Below are 18,370 nucleotides of genomic sequence, written 5' to 3' on the forward strand. Positions count from 1 at the left end.
TAGGAAATAACATTTTTATCCTCAAAGCAAAATTTTGTAGCGAAAGGAAGAAAATTGTAAATTGCTTTTGCTTTGTGTTCTTGCATTGAGACAAAACAAATAAATGATGCCAATAACTAACCTAAGCAGAGAAGCAACCGAAAGACCACCTTTGCCAACATAGTGCAGTTGTAAATGGCACCTGCAGAATACCAGCATCTTCCATCAGATATATTTGGAAGTAGTGGTTATGATCTGAACTTGTGCTTGACATAAAGTTCACATGATTCTAATGTACCTGATCAAAAATGAGTAGGTGTTCAAATTTCCACTGAGTTTCACTGTGATCCCTTTAAGTGGAAAACGCTTCAAAAATGTTGATGCAACTCTCAAACCAAAACAAAAAAAAATTGAGACTGTAAGGTACCCTTGAATGAGGGGTTTTAAATGATTCAGCAAGTTACATGGCTCTTCATTTAATTGGAGTTAAGGAATTGAAATGGGATCACATTCCACAATTTGGTTTTGTTTTTACAAAAGTTGAAACTCACTGGTCCTGCGTGATAGAGTAAAGCAGCTGTTTAAATGTAAGACATGTGCTGTGATTTCAGCTAAAGTTTTCACAGTATTCCGTCCAGTGATGGGCATGAGAGGATATGGTGCAGGTCTACATGGGGAATGGAACTAATAGCATTTTCTCTGCTGTGAGCCAGCATGGACCTGATAGGCCAAATAGCTTTCCACGTCATAAGTATGAGTTCTATTATAGCAAGAAAATCAAGTATTATATTCAAGGGAGAGAATCTATATTGCAAGAACACCAAGGTATGTTTCTGCAAACTATTTAATGGACTCTGACCTGAGCACTGTATATTTCTGGTGTCTACATCATGGATCTTTAAGCTTTCTGATCTCAGACTCAACAATGGCTCAGTCTTCTCAAGACCAATCGTATGTTTGAATATGCTAGTGTTTTCTACTCCTGTTCCTGGCAATTTGCTTTCTGTGCAGGTTGTCTTTCAATATTTGTGACTTAATTACCTTAATTGAACTGATGTGATCAATTATTCAGCTTTTAGCACTTTTGAGAATAATTTTGTTTAGGATTGCACTTGGTATGTGAGTATTCTTTGTGAATGAACACCTGCAGACATTATGGGCCAGTACAGATAGGATTGGGAAACCCTGGTTAATGAAAATGTAGAAGGCTACTTTCTACAGGATCCTTTAGTATAGGTGCTAAGTTAAGAGAGCAGTGCTTGTAGCATAAACTATTCTTAAATCAACAACCCATTAAAAAGGTGTTTGTAGCTCAGTTTAAGAATCAATGGTTGGAATAATGCAACATTTGGATAGATCTTGGCTTATTCATAGCAGAACCATGGCAAGAATACACTTATCAAGGGCTTTGCATGTTCTAATGAAATGTGTTGTGCTGCATATACTTTCATAAGGTTATTCAGAAGAGCTTGTTTAAAGCTACATGAATGAAATAAGAGGATTAGGCTAAAGGTATTTACTAGTTAGTGGGAATCAGTGATAAAGTTTGGCACTCTTCCATCACGAGTTGTAAAATGATACTTGGCTGAACTGGAGTAGAAGGCACTTGGCCAAGATGCAATAAATAGAAGTTACGACAAATACCTGGAAAAAGCGGTATCATTTAGAATGTAGCCACACACTCATCCCACCTCGATATTAGCACTTGCCTGGTGTACCAAGAGTTATTGATGCAATTCATACAAAATAAATTTTGAGGATAATCTATATCTGTGTGAGGCAAAACCAGAAAAAAATGACTATTAAATTTGAATTTTATTCATAGGAGTAATACTGTTGCTGGAAGTGGGTACCATTAGGGAAGATGCAAGTTGTTCATAGTAATGTAGAACACTTGTGATGTACATAATGAAGATTAAATAATTATTCCGGTTTAGCCTGCTGAATATTTTGGTGGTGGTTTGACGTAATGTAATTGTCTAATCCCTATATGTTACTTTTAACCTGCAAGCAGATCTTTACAAGCAGTAATTCATTTGTGGATATTCATTTAATCCACACAGTCAGATAATGAGCATCATTGGTAAAAATTTTGAAAGGTACTTTTTAGTGAACTTGACCATCTATTGTTAATTGTCAGTTTATTATTTGATGGCTGACTGAAACATGAAGTATATGAATGGACAAACCTTCACATTGTTTTCTCCCTTGGACTGATCTTTGAAGTCCCTGATGGGTAATTTGCCAGAAGTCGTCAAAGTTACAGTTTAGTTTAACTGAATTTGAAAATGAATTTTAGTTGCTCTGGCTATAAGACATTAAGAGGCAACTTTTATTGATGTTTTAGACTGTTAAGGTAATCCTGTGAATTATACTTATTATGTTCAGTATGGTCAGAACATCACAGTGAGAAATTTTGAGAGTATGAAGGATAAACAGTAGAAATTTTGAGAGTATGAAGGATAAACAGTAGAAATCAGTGGATCAGGAAGCAATTTTGTAAGTTCAAGTCAATGAGCTAGCCCAGTCTGGTTATACTTTCAGGGCAATGTGACCTTTTTCGTGGAACATGTAGCAAGTTTATATCATAATTTATGTTATTTGCATCTTTATACTGTCTGAATTCAAGTTTACTTTATTTACAACACAGAAGGAGGCGATTTGTATCCATGCCAGCTCCCAGCAGAGCAATCTCATTCCCCCTCTTAGTCACCTGAAGCCCCACAACTTATTCTCTATAGGAGGAAAATTGGAAATTTTCTACCTGTTTGATAACTACCAACATTCCAGTTCCAATTAGTTCAAGAAATGTAGGAGTAAGTTAATAAATCCAGAGTATCCTTTACCCTGAAAAATTTCACTGGCACAAAAAAAGGCATTGACGGGTCTGTGAGACAGATTTCCTAAAAATAGGATGCTTGTGTAATGAAAGAGGGCAGTTCAAACAGGGAGAAATAAAACAATGATCCTGATAACTGTGGGTGGCCTCGTGTATTTTAACGTTCTGTACATGGAGAAAACTCTAATAGACAATGTAATAAGCCAAAGAGTTGACTTTCTAATGTGTTTGCTGAAATGTTGGCCCACTCAGTTCCATGACTTGAGAGAATCACTTATTAAGAATGTGCAACTGTTATTTTACTTAAAGGATTTAAGCTTTCACAATACTACTTTCACTCAGTATCTGTACAGGCTGCTGGCTTACTGCTAATGCAGAATACAATAAAATACAATTTAAAATGGAGAACAAATAGCGAAGGGGGTAGAAATTCATCCTATTGGTGGAATGGAGCACCAGATTTAGCATAGGGTTTTTAAAAAGGTTCAAATTCCACTTTATTTTGTATTTTTTATCACTGAAAAATCTTTACTCAAGTTACTTGATTTATTAACCAACTTGTGGACTCTTTAAGTAGGTTATTCCTGTAGTTCTTATAGTGAGATATGAGACTGCCAATCAATCCATCAGGTTCATGTTGGCTCCCAGATGAGCAAGTAAATTACTCCCATTCCCCCTGTATTTCTGATTCTGTGCAACTTGCTCTTTCTTGAATATACCCATTAGCTCTGATTTATTTTTGCCATGAACCTACGCTAATGGGTAGCTAATTAACCCATATGAACATCTTTGGAATGTGGGAGGAAACTGGAACACAGAGGAAACCTAAGTGTCACAGAGAGACATGCAAACTCTGCACAGACAGCACCCAAGGTTGGGATTGCACCTGGGTGCCTGGAGTTCAGGTAGCAGCACTAACTGTTTCATAACCATTGGAAGTATTTAACAAAATAGCCAGGGCAAAATATCCCTTAATTCAACAAGTCTTATTGATGTTGACAAGCTTGATAGCTATGGAGTGGGTGCCTGGACAATGGAGTCTGATTGCAAATCTAAAGGTCAAAAATCCTTCAATTTACTTACATTTTAAAATCAATTTACAAGAGAGGGAGAAGTGTTCTGTAATTATTATCACTGAAAAGATCTTTTAAGTTACTGGTATCTTTTTAAATTGTAAAAACAGATTAATTAACGGTTAACAGGTTAATGACTAAAAGTCCAATTTTCCTTGTTGACTGAGCACCTTTCTTAGACATTACTACATTGAGTTTTCAAAATCGGCTGCAGATTTGGACAAATACTGAACTTTGAATCTGTGTTGGCATCAAGAATAATCCTTTTGCCAGAGCTCTCATGTGTAAACTTGCAGATTTAGGATATAACTGAGGTTTGGGTTTGGATAGATATATAATCCTATGATGCTGTTCTTCTACAGCTATGCTGCAACTCCACCAGAGGTAGCTGTTCCACTTCTAATCCAGCTTTTATTACTGCTGTTTACCCCAATAAGAACCCTACTACCTCAAGGTTTATACAAAAGGAAGTTGCTTTCCATTACAAACCTCTTCATAGCTTTCTAAATATGCACGTTTCACATTTACAAGGGTAATGCTAATATTTATTATTAAATATTGTTAACTGGAAATTTTGAAGCAAAATTTAGCCTGCTGATAAATATAAGTTTGTTTTGTACAAAAGAATGTTATCTTGATTGTTTTTTGTGAGTAAATGTTATTAATTTATGAGATCTGCAGATAAAACGGTAAGCTATACTAAAGCAACCTTCTAGTTGTGTGAATAAGATGCTGTTTCAGAAATTTGCTTAGCCTGTAAGAATTTGTTGATTGTAATGCCAGGAGAAAGCAGGTTTTATAGTCCAACACACTTGGCTTGTAAAACCAGACACCACTCATAAAGTCTTAAGTGCCATACTATTTTGCCAACATTATATAAAACAACCTCCAGGGTGATTGCTAGATTACCGTAATAATTATGTATTCCAACTTGGATTGTTTCTTATGAGATGAATATAGCTCCTTGATGATCATTTAACTCTAAGAATATGTTAACCTGCATCCTCTTGCTCCCTTTAATTCTATATCCTGCTGCGGAAATGGCTAGCTTGAGAGAAGCTTGTGTGGCCACAATGCAGTTTACACATTTGTAACTTTAAAGCAATGTTTAATATCCTTATATAACAATAATGCTTTTGAAGTGCCTTTAGCAATTTTCTTTGAAATAAAAGTCTACTTACAACCTAAAACTTAAATTAAGGTTATTAAACATTACTGGCATTTTCCACATTAATGTTGTACAGTATTTAGAGGTAAGGGTTTGTCTGGTTTCTTGTGATGGGTTACAGATTTCACTGTTAACCTGCTCACTGGTGCTTTGTGGATCACTTGGCTTCAAACCTCCAAGCATGGACCAAAGAGCATCATTCCAGGGGTGAGCTGAGTTTGACTGCCCATAACATTTGACACAATGTTGCAGCAAGGAGGCCTGGTAAATCTGAACTCACTAGGTATCAAATGGCTGGAATCGTACTGCACACAAGGGAAAATGGTTGTTATCAGCGGAGAATATTCATCTCAGGAGTTTCTTTGCTCAGTGTGCTGAGTCCAACAATGTTTAGTTTTTACATCTATGATTTTCCTTCTATCATGACGTATAATGTGGAAATGCTTAATGATTATGTAGTATTGGGTTTCATTTGCAATAGTGAGGAAAATGATGCTGCCAAGACTTGGACATCATTCAGACACGGGCATGTACCAGAAATCTCTACCATGAACAGGTCCAATACCTGTTCCATCTCAATGAGGTTACTATTACTGATTTTCCCCACTTTCAACAGCTTGAGGATAACTAATCAGAAACCTGCCACGTGCATGCAATGGCTGTAGGAGTAGGTTAGAGTCTCGGTATCCTGCAGTGAGTGAAACAACTCTTGTCTCACTCGGGAGACAAGAGTATTCTCCAGCCATGCTTAAGAAACCCAATACCAGGATATTTAGACCAGTAAACCTAGCCTTGCAACTGTTGCCGTCACAATAATTGCCATCGCAAGGTAATTTATTGTGGTTGTTCTCCTAATTGACATCTATAGACAGTGAACCTTGAGGTGAGAGCTATAAAAGCAGAGGCTACAGGACAGATGTGGTGTGCAGGCCATAAGCCTATGAAAATGCACAAGAAAAGCAAGGAAATATACTTTAATATCATTTAAATATGAACTAATGCCTGTTCGGGAAAAAGTGAAAAATTGCACACAGTAAAAGTAAACTTTATTTCCCCAACATTTAGAAGATTGTACATGTTATGTGGATTTCCTCTGTCGTCCATTTTATTCCTTTTATGTGTACTACTGCTGTAAGCTTTTATAAAGAAAGCACTTTTTCCTTGGTAGTTTCTGAAAATTTGCTTGAAAGCATCAATTTATTTTTCTGATTTTGCAAGTTGATTTTTTGTAATTTTTTTCAAACTCTGTTGTGAATATTTACATTCAATTACATCACGCCCCACATCATTATCACTGGGTTCCTTGTCAGGATTTAAATTGCATAGACCCAATACATGACAATTTTATGGGAGAACCTCTTTTTTTTTGTTTGAGGTTTACTTTTGAATTTGTAGGTATGCCAGGATAAAATGCTATTTGTGCATGTTCAATATGTGCCTATTGAATTTTCACCTCTTTAACTATTTATCTTAATTACTGACCAGCTGTGCCCTGTTTTCAAATGTTTTATGATCCTGATAAATCACAAGACATGTTTTAAAGGTAGACAACTATTCAGAAAAATAACAGGTGGTACAGAGTAAACAAAATATGCACAATCCCTCATTGAAATTAATTTTAGAGGTGCAACCACAAGTTTTCATCATGAGGCTCAAAGGAACTAAATCAGTTTTGAAAATTCTTTCATTATGAATAATTCCTCTATACTGTTCTTGTTGGGACCTATCTCATTTGTCCTAAATTGTAGCTAAAACCAACTACCTGCTTTTACCAATCATTTCATAGTTGCTAAATAGAAATGTTTGCATGCCTTGGTGTTGGCATCTTTAATTTATATTACCTTTTGATTTTTGTCATTGTTGTTACCTTCGTAGTTCATATTTAAGGAAACGATGTATTTTGTGATTCTTCCTGGAAACTTAATTGGCATGTCAAATATGAAAACTACAGATGTGAAAACACCAGCTGGTCTGTGCAGCCTTCTCAGTGAAGTTGTGAATCCTAATGCAGCATTTCTAAAATTCTTTTTATTTAAAGAAGCAAAAAAAAAAGTCTAAGGCCAATTAACAGGAAAAAAACTGGAAAATTTCTTTAGATAGTTGAATCTAATCCATGAAACCATGTTGACCATGTTAAATGGTAACAATGTTTTGCCTGGGTTGAAGATTACATTGCGTACAACAGTGCAAGTTCTCTTAGAGATATAAACCTCAACTTGTGCCATAGGATTATGGCTATCTGTGATGAGTACAGCCTAATTTCTGACATGTTTTCTCTCTTGTGTACAACGCCCCTGATCCTCCAAACTGTCTCATTGAAGCTGTTTGTTAACTTGTAGGCCATCTTGTTCCTTAATTATTTTAGACTCAACCAAATCACCGCTGAATCCATGCTCTTGTAAAGTATATAGGCCCATTTATATCAATGCAACTCTTTACACATTTGGTAGAATTATGTCTGTAAGGGTGTCTTTCGGATTTTGTTTTGAATGCACATGAATTAGGTACAGAGATCATTTGGATCTGAATAATGTTTAACAGAATACTGTGGAATCAGCTAGATTTAGTAGCCATTTAGAAAAACAAATTGCCACTAAGTTTCATTGTTGTAACAAAATCATTATAATTGAACCCTGCTTACCCTTTCACTACCAAAAATACATCCTGATTTGAACAGACTATACTCCAGAATGCAAAAGTGTTTTTATTACGGACAACTTGTAAGTGGGGATACACAGACTTTCTGTGGCGTTTCCTTTGTGCATTTGTGCCTTTTTGAACTATTTTGCTTCCTAGTCAGGCATTTGCACTGTTTTGGTAAGAATCGCAGTTGTATAGTATCGGAGTTCTCAGCTCTTTAGAGTAGCAGCAAAACTAACAACTTGTAGCATGAAGGGTCTTTGTCAGCTGACATACCATTCCAATTAGGTTGATAAGATGTGGGCTTTTGGCTCTTCGGTATCATTAAGATGCAGGTGGAATGCTTCCCTGCAGTGTAGTGCTTGCTTATATCAGATTATCTGAGTTTGGGTAATGGGCGTCCTGGAATATGAGCTCGTCACTGCCAGTCGGGAGTCAGATGTTGAACCACTTGACCTATCAGGCAACTCTTAATACTTTAATTTAAAGCATGTTGTTTAAGGAGTTAAACCTGCAGATTAAACAGCTCTTCAATATTTTTGTGGTCTATTCGTACTCCACATACTCAGTAAATTGTAAACAGTATTACAAACCTTGCTGCTACTAAATAACTGATGTATGTCAGCTCTTTGGCTGAGTATAGGATATGGGTTTAAACTGATCTGAAGTTTAATTCGGGGGCAGAATCTATCTACGTGTGGCCTGTTATTAACTTTGATGCTAACGGAGTCTGACTAGCGGTTTACGTTGACGCCAAAATGCCTTGAAAGGACACAGCTAGGAGATGCAAGATTCTGGGAAGGATAAATTTGAACTGGCTGACGAAAACCAACTAGGGGTTTTCTGTGGTGCAAGAAAAATTCCATATATGTCTGTATCACTTCAGAAAAGTCCTGCGAGTTTCTACAGTCATACTAATGAAGTTAATCTGTGGTCTAGGGAAGGGTAAAATGGTTTCAGTGAAACTTTCTTTGGGAAGTTTGCCATATATGTAGATTTAAGATGTTAGAGGAGCATCTTCCTTCTGGGAAATTAAAGGAATGTGATTAAAGCAGCTTGTTAATGCTTCATTTTGGAAAACGGATGCATTGGCAATGTGGAACCATAATGGGAGTATTGGAATATTTGAGTTGGAGGCAGCCCCATGCTATGTATTTACTTCAAGATTATTAAAATCGAACTTTCATTTTGTAGTATATAAGAGCAGCTTATCTGTTCTTGGAAACCCTTTGTCCATAGATGTGCTATGAGGCTGCACCTCTTGAGCCATGCACCACAGTGAAGGATTTTCCTGGTTCTAATAAGCCTTTCTGTTTTGTAATGCACAAAGGACTCTGGTTTTGTGTGGATTCCTGCCCTTTTTCAGTGTGGGGGCCTCGTTAGAATGCGCATGAAAGCCCTATATGTCATTCTGAATGTACGTCACTGATGAAAAGGCCAAAGGTTGACTGGTCAGGAAGTTCCTCTTTGTGTGTGGCTAAGATTTAGAACAGTGTGTGGTTCATACTGTTTTAAGCTTTGCACATATTGAAGTTCCCTGAAATCTGTCCACGTTAATTTATTTGAAGACTTGGCATTTTAATTCCTGTACTGTTATCATTTAACCCTTTCTGTACTATATTCTTAAAATCTTTCTGAAAAAACGTATTAAAATAGCATACAATTTCCTTTTACTTCACTAATAAACATGGCAAGAAACAATGGCATCATTAATAGTATAATCCTTATTACCTTTCACAATGAAGCTGTGATGTGCTATGGTACTACACAATAACAATTTTAAAACAGCATTTCTTCCAAGGGAACTACTTAATGTCTTGTAGGGGCTTTCCACAGTAAAAGCCATAGTGGCTGAAGTTTCTATGCTTTCTGCATTCTAGTTATTTTACTTTTTCCTTTCCATCTACCCCAAAATGTACTTCTGTAATTTTGATAGTATTTGAAAACCTCTATGCATATATAACCCCATTAGATGAGCAAAGCAATACAGAAAGTAACCACTTCCCAAGTATGCTTCCCTCCTTCCACAGATGATATATTTAAAGGGGCAGACAAACTGGAAGTAACTTATGACATTGGACCAACTAACACAAATGTGTGGAAATCCACTGCTTCAGGTTGTGGCATTTAAACCAGCTTGCTTTTATCTTGGTCCTGTGGTAGCAATTTCTACAGAGTCACAAGATTGTGGGTTCATGTTTCACTTAGACTTGAGTGTTTTATATCAGTTGATTGTTCATTTGCAGAACTGAGGGAGTGCCTCATTGTTCAGAGATCTTGTCTGAAATCCTAAACTGAGGCCCACTTTTCCGTCTTAAACTTTTGGTGGGGTGGGGTGTGGTTGGGGGGGGGTGCAGAATTGGATAAATAATATAAATGAAAACAATTGCAGGGGAATGGGGAATGAGCCTGATTTTGGGAACCAACTTGACACCATGGGCCAATTGGCTGCCTTCTGTGCTGTCTCATTCTGAGTTTCCTGTTCCCAGATCTCCAGCAGGGATATGAGGACAAAATACATGCACTGGTCCAGCTGATGCACTTTGCTCTTTTGGGAATATTTTATATACTCCATGGTTACACTGGAACTGAAATGCATATATGATTCCTGGTACCTTAAGCAAACACTACATTATGTTCGTAAAAAGAAAAATTGAAGATGCTGCAACCTGACCGTCAAAGTTTTTAAGTTATTGAATTATCAGAAGAGTTTGGCAGCAACAACAATTCCCAAAGGAAGTAATGGAGAAAAAAAAATGGAAAATTGGAAAATGCCATATAAAAATGGAACGTAGAGAATTGTTTGTAATGTAATTGAAATTCCCTTGGAAGAAATGCTGTTTTAAAAATGCTTTCTTTTAAAAAAAATGCTTGTTACTGTACAGTAGTCTGCCACATCAGAGCTTCATTGTTACAACAGGATGCCTGTTAGTGTGCTAACTGCTACCACAAAAATAAAGAATTGATTTATAAGAAAGTGGTTGGCACTTTTATTACACTACAATAGACTGAGCAGCTGGCCTGAAGTTGATTTTTAAAAAAAATCTTACTTGCTACCAAATTAATCCTCCTAGTTACACAAAGTAAACTCTTGTAGCTCTCTAGAGGCTGTACAAAACTTGGCAAGCTAAATAAATTACATATCATTTAGGGCTTCTTCAGATGAAATTGGGCTCTTTGTATACTACTATTTTATTCTATCTTAATGTGAAGGCTACAAATATGTTGAATCATTGGTAGCTGAAGTGAGTGAACTTATAGGCTAGGAGCTTGGCCTCTGAAGGCATGCAAGCACCATCTGTTTACTACAGCTTGTCTACTGAGGTTAGGATAATCATGGTTCTGGGGTGTAGGCACTAAGTTGAACAGTTTCCCATTATTAAAATTAACAGCAATCCAAAGGGGTGTTTATTGGACGTGAAATATAACATTGCTTCAAGAAAAATTGGTAGAAGTGTCAAGGCACTAATGTAGTCTCTTGACAGAGTTTTCACTGGGTTGTCTGTTGTAGACCCAATGGTTAAAATCATGCATGCCATTATAAAACAAACAAAATGATGAATTTCTGTGGACAGCAAATTTGAGGATATGTCACAGTCATTTGCATTTGATGGAATCAAAGGTTTTGGTGAGTTTGTATAATAATGGTGTTCCCTGTATTTTTTTAAAATTGTCACACACTGAAGATCATGTCCACTGTGTCTGTATAAATGAAATCCACATGGAGATTCAGGAACTATCATTGCTTTATTCACTGAAATGTAAGAGAAGATAGGCCTAGCACTCAATATCCATAAGACACAGGCTCTACCAAAGTTCCTGCCCCTACTGTACAATACTTTCCTCCGATAATTAAGGTTCAGGGCAAGACCATGGAAATCATGAATCACTTCCATTCTCTGGAGAGCCTCCTTTTCATGATGAAGGTGGTAACAAACTTCAGTGAGGCAGCAAAATATTTGGTAGACAGAGGAAAAGGGGTTTGAAGTTCAAAGTATCAGACTGCGCACAAAACTTGTGGCTGCCTGGGTTGTAGTGATCCCTGCCCTTTGTGCCTCTGAGACCTGTACTATGCAGCAGCATCTAAAGGCACTCTATAGACTTAATCAGTTCTGTCTCCACAAAATCCTTGAAATTCACCAGAAGCATAAGCGGGACAAACGTCTCCAGCATTGAACCCCTAATTGTATTAATTTGGTTCTGTTGAGCGGGCCATTATTTTACAAGTTCTGTTTTGGGATGAGGTAGGCAGAGGAAACGATCAAGGATGTACTCAAAGACCCTATGGGTGGGGTGAAAATCAAAATCGTTCACTGACTTGGGAATTCCTGGCTCGTAACCAAAAGTGAGAAGGAATATTAGGATAGTTTTGAGAACCTGAAGTTAATGCATCAGGAGTGCACAAATGCCCTGTGGTTATGGCACAAGGAGCACACATCTTCACAAATGAATCACTGCTTGCCCTGTCAGCACCACCTGACCAATCTGTGGATCCCATATTAGTCACATCAGGGATCACAACACCAGAATGGAAGTAAATCATCCACTAATCCAGCTCACTTCCCAAGAAGAAACCCACATTGTTTGTTATATATGAATGACTTGGATGAGATTGTCGGTGGTCTGATGCATTTCCTGATGACATGGACATCGGTGGAGTTGTAGGTAGCGAGGATGGTTGCCTCAGGGTACAGCGGGACATAGACCAGCTGGAAAGTTGGGTGAAGCATTGGCAGATGGAATTTAATGCACACCAGTATGGGGTAATGCATTTTGGGTCATCTAATTTTGGTAGGACATATACAGTGGCAGGAGGGACCTTAGAAGCATTGATGTATAGAGGGAACTTGGAGAGTTCATGGCTCCCTGAAAATGGTGACACAGACGCATTGGGTAGTGGAGAAGGCATTAGGTTTGCTTGCCTTCAAAGATGGGTGTTGAGTATAAGAGTTTGTATCATGTTGCAGCTTGGAAAATTTTGTGCAGTTTAGTGACCATACTGTAGAAATGATGCGATAGTACAAAAAAAGTGAAGAGATTCAGCAGGATGTTGCCTGAAATGGCTGAAAGATTGGATAGGCTGAGATTATTTTCAGTGGAGTTCAGGAGGCTGAGGGGTGACCTCAGGGAGGTTTATAAAAATTATGAGGGTCATAGATAGGCTTAGATAGTCTTTTTCCAAGGATAGGGGAGTTTAAAACTAGAGGACAGAGGTTTAAGGTGAGAGAGGAAATATTTGAAGGAGGTATGAGGGGCAAGCTGTCAGAGGAGGTGGTATGGGCAGGTACAATCACAACATTTAAGAAGCATTTGTCCAGGTACATGAATAGGAAACTAAAAGGTTCAGGCCAAACGCAGGAAAATGATAAGCGTCTCAGTCCGCATGGACAAGTTGGCCAAAAGACCTGTTTCCGTGCTCTGACGCTAAGAACTCTCATAGAAGTTCTTGTTGGATAGTTGAATTAAGAGTTACCCCATTGTTCTTAATATCAGGAAAAAAAATCAATTTGTAATTTCTCTTAGAATTGTTCACAATATAATATATTACAGTAAAACTGTTAATCTGGCATACTCAGGACTTTGGTGCCAAACATTCCTATTACTACTCCCAACACGCTCTTAATTCACTTTTTTAGATGATGTGCAATAGTATAAATTTTCCAGTCAACCTGCTAAATTTGAAAGGGATGGGGCATTTGGGGGCCCCATGAGTTTCAAGGGGGCATGGGAACTGGGATCCCATCTGTGCAGCGTGGGAATCCGCACCTGATGAGCTAGATGCCGAATCATTGGGATTCCCAAACAATGGGATAATGGATTATCAGAATTTTACTGTAAAATGTTTCTTTGGAACATGAGCTATTTTTTTTAAATGTTCACTACTTTCCCGTTTTTCCTTTTTGGTATCCCCACATGTATGCATTGTGCCTTAGCCAAGGCACCGTATGTATAAAGTGCTTTTGTTAGCTTCCTGATCATGTTTCATAAATGGCTACAATTTGTCTTTCTCTTGCCTCACTTCTTTTGTTGAAAGTGTCCAGTGCCAAAGTTTAGTTCGAGTGTTTATATAAAATCAGTACCAATAGTACTGACACTGAAATATACATCCCTTACCCCACAGCCCAGATTTGGATCCAGATATGTGTTTTGTTCTCAGTCCGTTGCTTCTGATTTAGCACTATGTGTCTCTTGCTACATCAGTACCAAATAAAACAGAACATCTTGCCTCATTATTGGTCATTGATATATTAAAAATCCTAAAATAATTCATAAGTCAACAACTTGCTAAAATAAGTCAACAACCTGCTAAATTTGAAAGGGGTGGGGCATTTGGGGGCTCCATGAGTTTAAAAGGGGCATGGGAACTGGTGACTTTTGATGACCAGCACCAGTCATATTGCTGGTGACTTTTCGTTTTAGTAATGGGTCAAATGACGTGTTTTTTTTGTGCTTCTGTATCCCAAGTTGTGATGTACTGGGTATATTTTTAAGAAAAAAAATTCCTGTACAGTTAAACATGCTTAATTATTTGTTTCTGTCTGCCTTTAATGACTTGAAAAAAAAATTAAGTACATCTCATTCATGTGGAATGTTGTTGAGAGTCCCATTAACCAAATGTGAAAATTAGTGGTGTTCTTCACTGGAATTTGGTTGCCTGTTCAAGAAGTTAAGCAGACTTGCATGGAAAGTTTTGACAACTGGTTAGCTATTTGCTAGCACTTTCCCAATCATAGGTGCCTTATTTGGCAGGTTTACTTTTGAAAAGTTACAAATATATTGTATTCATTACACAAACTTACTTTCTCTGCAGCAAGAAACAGTACATTCATACTCTAAATTTAGTGTTTATGCAGAGAGATTTGGGAATACTATCATCATTAATTTGTATTATGGTAATCGGGTGTCAAGGCCCAAAATGACTGAAATGAAATAAAACTACTATGTACAAAGCACCATGTTCTACTTTGCTCTGGTATTTATGCAGCTTGATTACAGATTCAACTATCCTCACACTACTTTGATGCAAATATTAGAATTGCCAGTTTTGCAGTTGGTGTTGAGTCCTTTCTAAAATTTAGCAAATACTCTGTCTTTCAGCCAATTACATTTTCCATCTGCTGGTGGTAAAATTTATAAAGCATTAGTCTAATAGAAATAGTAAAATAAGAGAAGCTTTTGTAAAGATTTTTTTAAACATTTTTTTATTTTCTGCATAAACAGTGTGGGGTTTTGACATCCAATGTCTTTAACACACTTTCTGCATTAAACTCCATGGAATCATTCACTAATGGTATTAACTTTGCCAAGCCTGCAGCACTGGAAATGTTTCTCCTTTCAATGAGTTTGGAATGCTGTTTTCTAACCAACAAGATTGAATATATACTTTAATGCATGTTTTGCATTAGAACTAACTGAAGGAGCTGATGAAAGCACAGGAATAATTGTTGACAGCTTTAATCATGAGGTAGTTTGTTCCAGGATGGAAATTCCTGTTCATCAAAAATGTAAAGAAATATTTGTTTAAATTGTTTTAAGCTTGTAGTGATATATGGCTCTTAAAGACCTGTATGATACAGGTTTTGAAATTTGTTGTTGTATAAGGCAAGACTTCTAACTATAGGTTGAATTCTGGTTTGCCTATTACTATATAACCTGTTTGAATGTTATGGGTTTGGCTGTCTGAAAAGAAGGAATGTTTAATTGTCAAGGCAACTTTGCTTACAATAAAGCAGTGTCTTTGTGTACATTTCTAGACAAGACCTTTATGTTCGGAAATGGGCTAAAATTATTTTTTTTAAAAAGTGCATTGTATAATATGATACATTGTACAAAACTGTCTGCAGAAGTAATTTTCTAATACTTGGAAGGTGGATTTGGATAGTAGAGTTATAACTGGTCAGTGCACAAGCTATGATGCTGGTCTGTGCCATGATTCTTCAAAAGTGGTGTTCCTGTGATTAAATCATCTTGTCAGCAAGAGGAGAGCAGCAGGAAGGTCCTCCTTCCTGGCAGCTGGTTAAAGGATAATGTTCTCCTGATAACGAGTGATTTTCTTGCCGAGCAGGACAATTTTCAGCATTAGAAATCAGCAGTGCAGTATTTCGAGAATAAACTGGAACTTGTTTATTTCCTTCAGTGTGCTAACATCAACAGGTCATAGGATGGTCACGGTAGATAAAGTCTTGATAATCCCTATCCTTTGACTCAAATTCTTGGCTGTATGTGCAAAGGCAAACCTTTAACAAACAACAAAACCTGTCTCTGAAACTGTCAGAAGTGGAATGAACTCCCTAGTGGTAGGTTGTGCTATGGTCCATTAGCCTGGTTTCTACTACACGTGTGGTCTGTAATGCTTATGAGCGAATGAACTATCAGAAAATAGAAAACCATTTGTCTTCCAATTTATGATTGCCGACCAATCAAAGTAAAATTGGAATTTGTGTTTCAGAAAACCAGCAGGCACAAAAAAGTTTGCTTTTTGAACACATCTGTCTCATGAAAGACGCACAGAGGAGTACAAATTTAGAATAAGTTTGTTACTATTAAGTATTGTTTAATTCTGTTTTAAATACTCAGTAATAAGAAATTCATGAAAATATTTAGGTAATTTTCAGCAGCAAAGAACATTCAATATTCTAATAAAGTTAAATATGACACAGTTAGTTCCAGACATATATCAGGTATGTTTTTGTCGCATACTCATTCTTGTAGTGGTGTACAATGCCACCTATAGTTCATTTTCAGGGATTGTTAGTTGAGAGGCTGAAATTTTCTAGTTATTCATGTGTTAATTAAATATTTTGATTGTGGGAAAAGAAACATTGCATCATGCACTTATATGTGCTTTTCATCCTATTCATCTGTGATCCTAACTTTTTTTCAAAGTTATTAATTTGAGCTGTCTCAGACCCAGTTTCTTAATATTTTAACGCTACGTTTGGATCTATGTGCTCAGCTCAATAATGACTGCCAACTTGACTTGGACAAGTTTCATGAAAGCCAGTGGAACATGGTACACATAGTATTTTATAGCCGAAGTAATCATTTTGTAAAGGAAAATGAAAGGAATGCACACATTCTAATGTGTATATTGAATTGGGTTTGAAAAAAATAATTCAGCTAAGCTGTCTAGAACTAATTTAAGGTCAGTGGTGAAATTTTAAATGAGTGATTTCTGTAAGGTCACTTATGGACAATCTGAGGATTAAAACCTCAATCAAATTGAATGTAATCATGCTACTGCAGATATAAGGAAACTTGAATTAAGAGAATGTAAAATCATCGAAGTTATCTAAGCATTGCCTAAATTTGTTTAATTTGGCTGCTAAATATATGCTTGCTAAGTATTAGTTTGGCAATAATTGTTCAAGTCACTAAGAGTTTTTGAATGTGAAATAATAACTTATTTTTGGATTTCTGTATTTTTAGCTCAAAACATTGTGATTAAGGAACCAAATGATGATAGAGACCGTCCAAAATTAGAGAAGGATGTTGTAGAGCAACCTCAGATAAAGGTCCCAATAGAGCCACATGAAGATAGAAATGACAAGGGCGAGGAAGTCCAGCTGGATCGCCCTGACCAAGGTACGGCAAGGTGTTCCCCTGTGGAAATTCACTTTGAACGGGACTTGAAAATTTTATTTATGAACTGACTGCTTAGATCTGCCCTCTGGCATCATATGCTTTTTTTGTTTATTCTGTTTTCGTTCCAAACATTGTGCTAAAACTTAATTTTCTTGTGTCGAGGAAAACTGGAGGGGCTTAATTGCTTTGTCTTTTTTCCTTTTTATTTGGCAAGGCAGTTTCTGTTTTTGTTTGGTGTTGCACAGGTTAACCCTCGGAAATTTGCAAAAAGTGGCTTATCTCCCCTCCAGCTTTCCTCCCCAATGTAGAGAAATGCCAAACTATGGAAGCTCCAGAGCGACTGCAATATTGCATCCATCCCACAGTCATTTTAAAAATGAGACTAACTTTAAGGTATTGCTTTAGGATAAAAGCCCATAACCTACTAAAGGAGAATGTCTTCCAAAGACATACAGGTTTGGAAGTTGTGGGCATGCTCTGTTGGCACCAGAAGCGTGGTGACACTTGCGGGCTGCCCCCAGAACACTCTACACAAAAATATGTATTCCACTGTGTGTTTTGATGTACATGTGACTAATAAAGATATCTTATGTCTTGAATATAACTAAGTTTTAATTAATGTAATTAATGTTTGTTCATACAAAATCAGAAATGAACCTTATCAGGAGAAAAACCTTTTACTTGCTTTCACTAACCTTATTGAAAGTAACAGAAATTGGAGTTTGGTATCACAAAGCAAACAACAAAATAAAATCCACCTGTAAACAATGATCAAACAAGCATAGTCGTAACTTATGAAGTAATATCTGCAGTATTTTGTTTTCAACTGAAGTGCACTTTTTTTATTTGAATGTAGAAAGCAACCAAAAACTTTTGGAGATATTAGTTTTGCCCATCTGCTATCTGATTTTAAATTTACTGAGCAACACCACTGGACTGGGGGCTTTGTGGGTTGATCAACTCAAGATAGATAACTGTGCTGATGAGGTTTACTCTGAGCTACCTGATAAACATTTTGTTGTATAAAAGTAACTAGACTGCTTGCTCTCATCAACTGCAGTCATGTTGATTATGATAGGAAGCAAA

General features: G+C 36.9%; 1 protein-coding gene across 3 annotated transcripts in view; it reads left to right on the plus strand.

Annotated features, from left to right (window-relative positions):
* LOC127579925 (putative sodium-coupled neutral amino acid transporter 10) overlaps positions 1–18,370 on the plus strand; it is a 98,727-nt gene that overhangs the window by 63,868 nt on the left and 16,489 nt on the right. For all 3 annotated transcript variants that reach the window (XM_052032986.1, XM_052032987.1, XM_052032988.1), the window contains one exon: positions 17,129–17,284. In XM_052032986.1, coding sequence (XP_051888946.1) covers positions 17,129–17,284 — 156 coding nt within the window. The remainder of the gene's footprint in view (positions 1–17,128; positions 17,285–18,370) is intronic.

The sequence above is a fragment of the Pristis pectinata genome, chromosome 18, assembly GCF_009764475.1.
Source record: "Pristis pectinata isolate sPriPec2 chromosome 18, sPriPec2.1.pri, whole genome shotgun sequence".
NCBI classification, from domain to species: Eukaryota; Metazoa; Chordata; class Chondrichthyes; order Rhinopristiformes; family Pristidae; genus Pristis; species Pristis pectinata.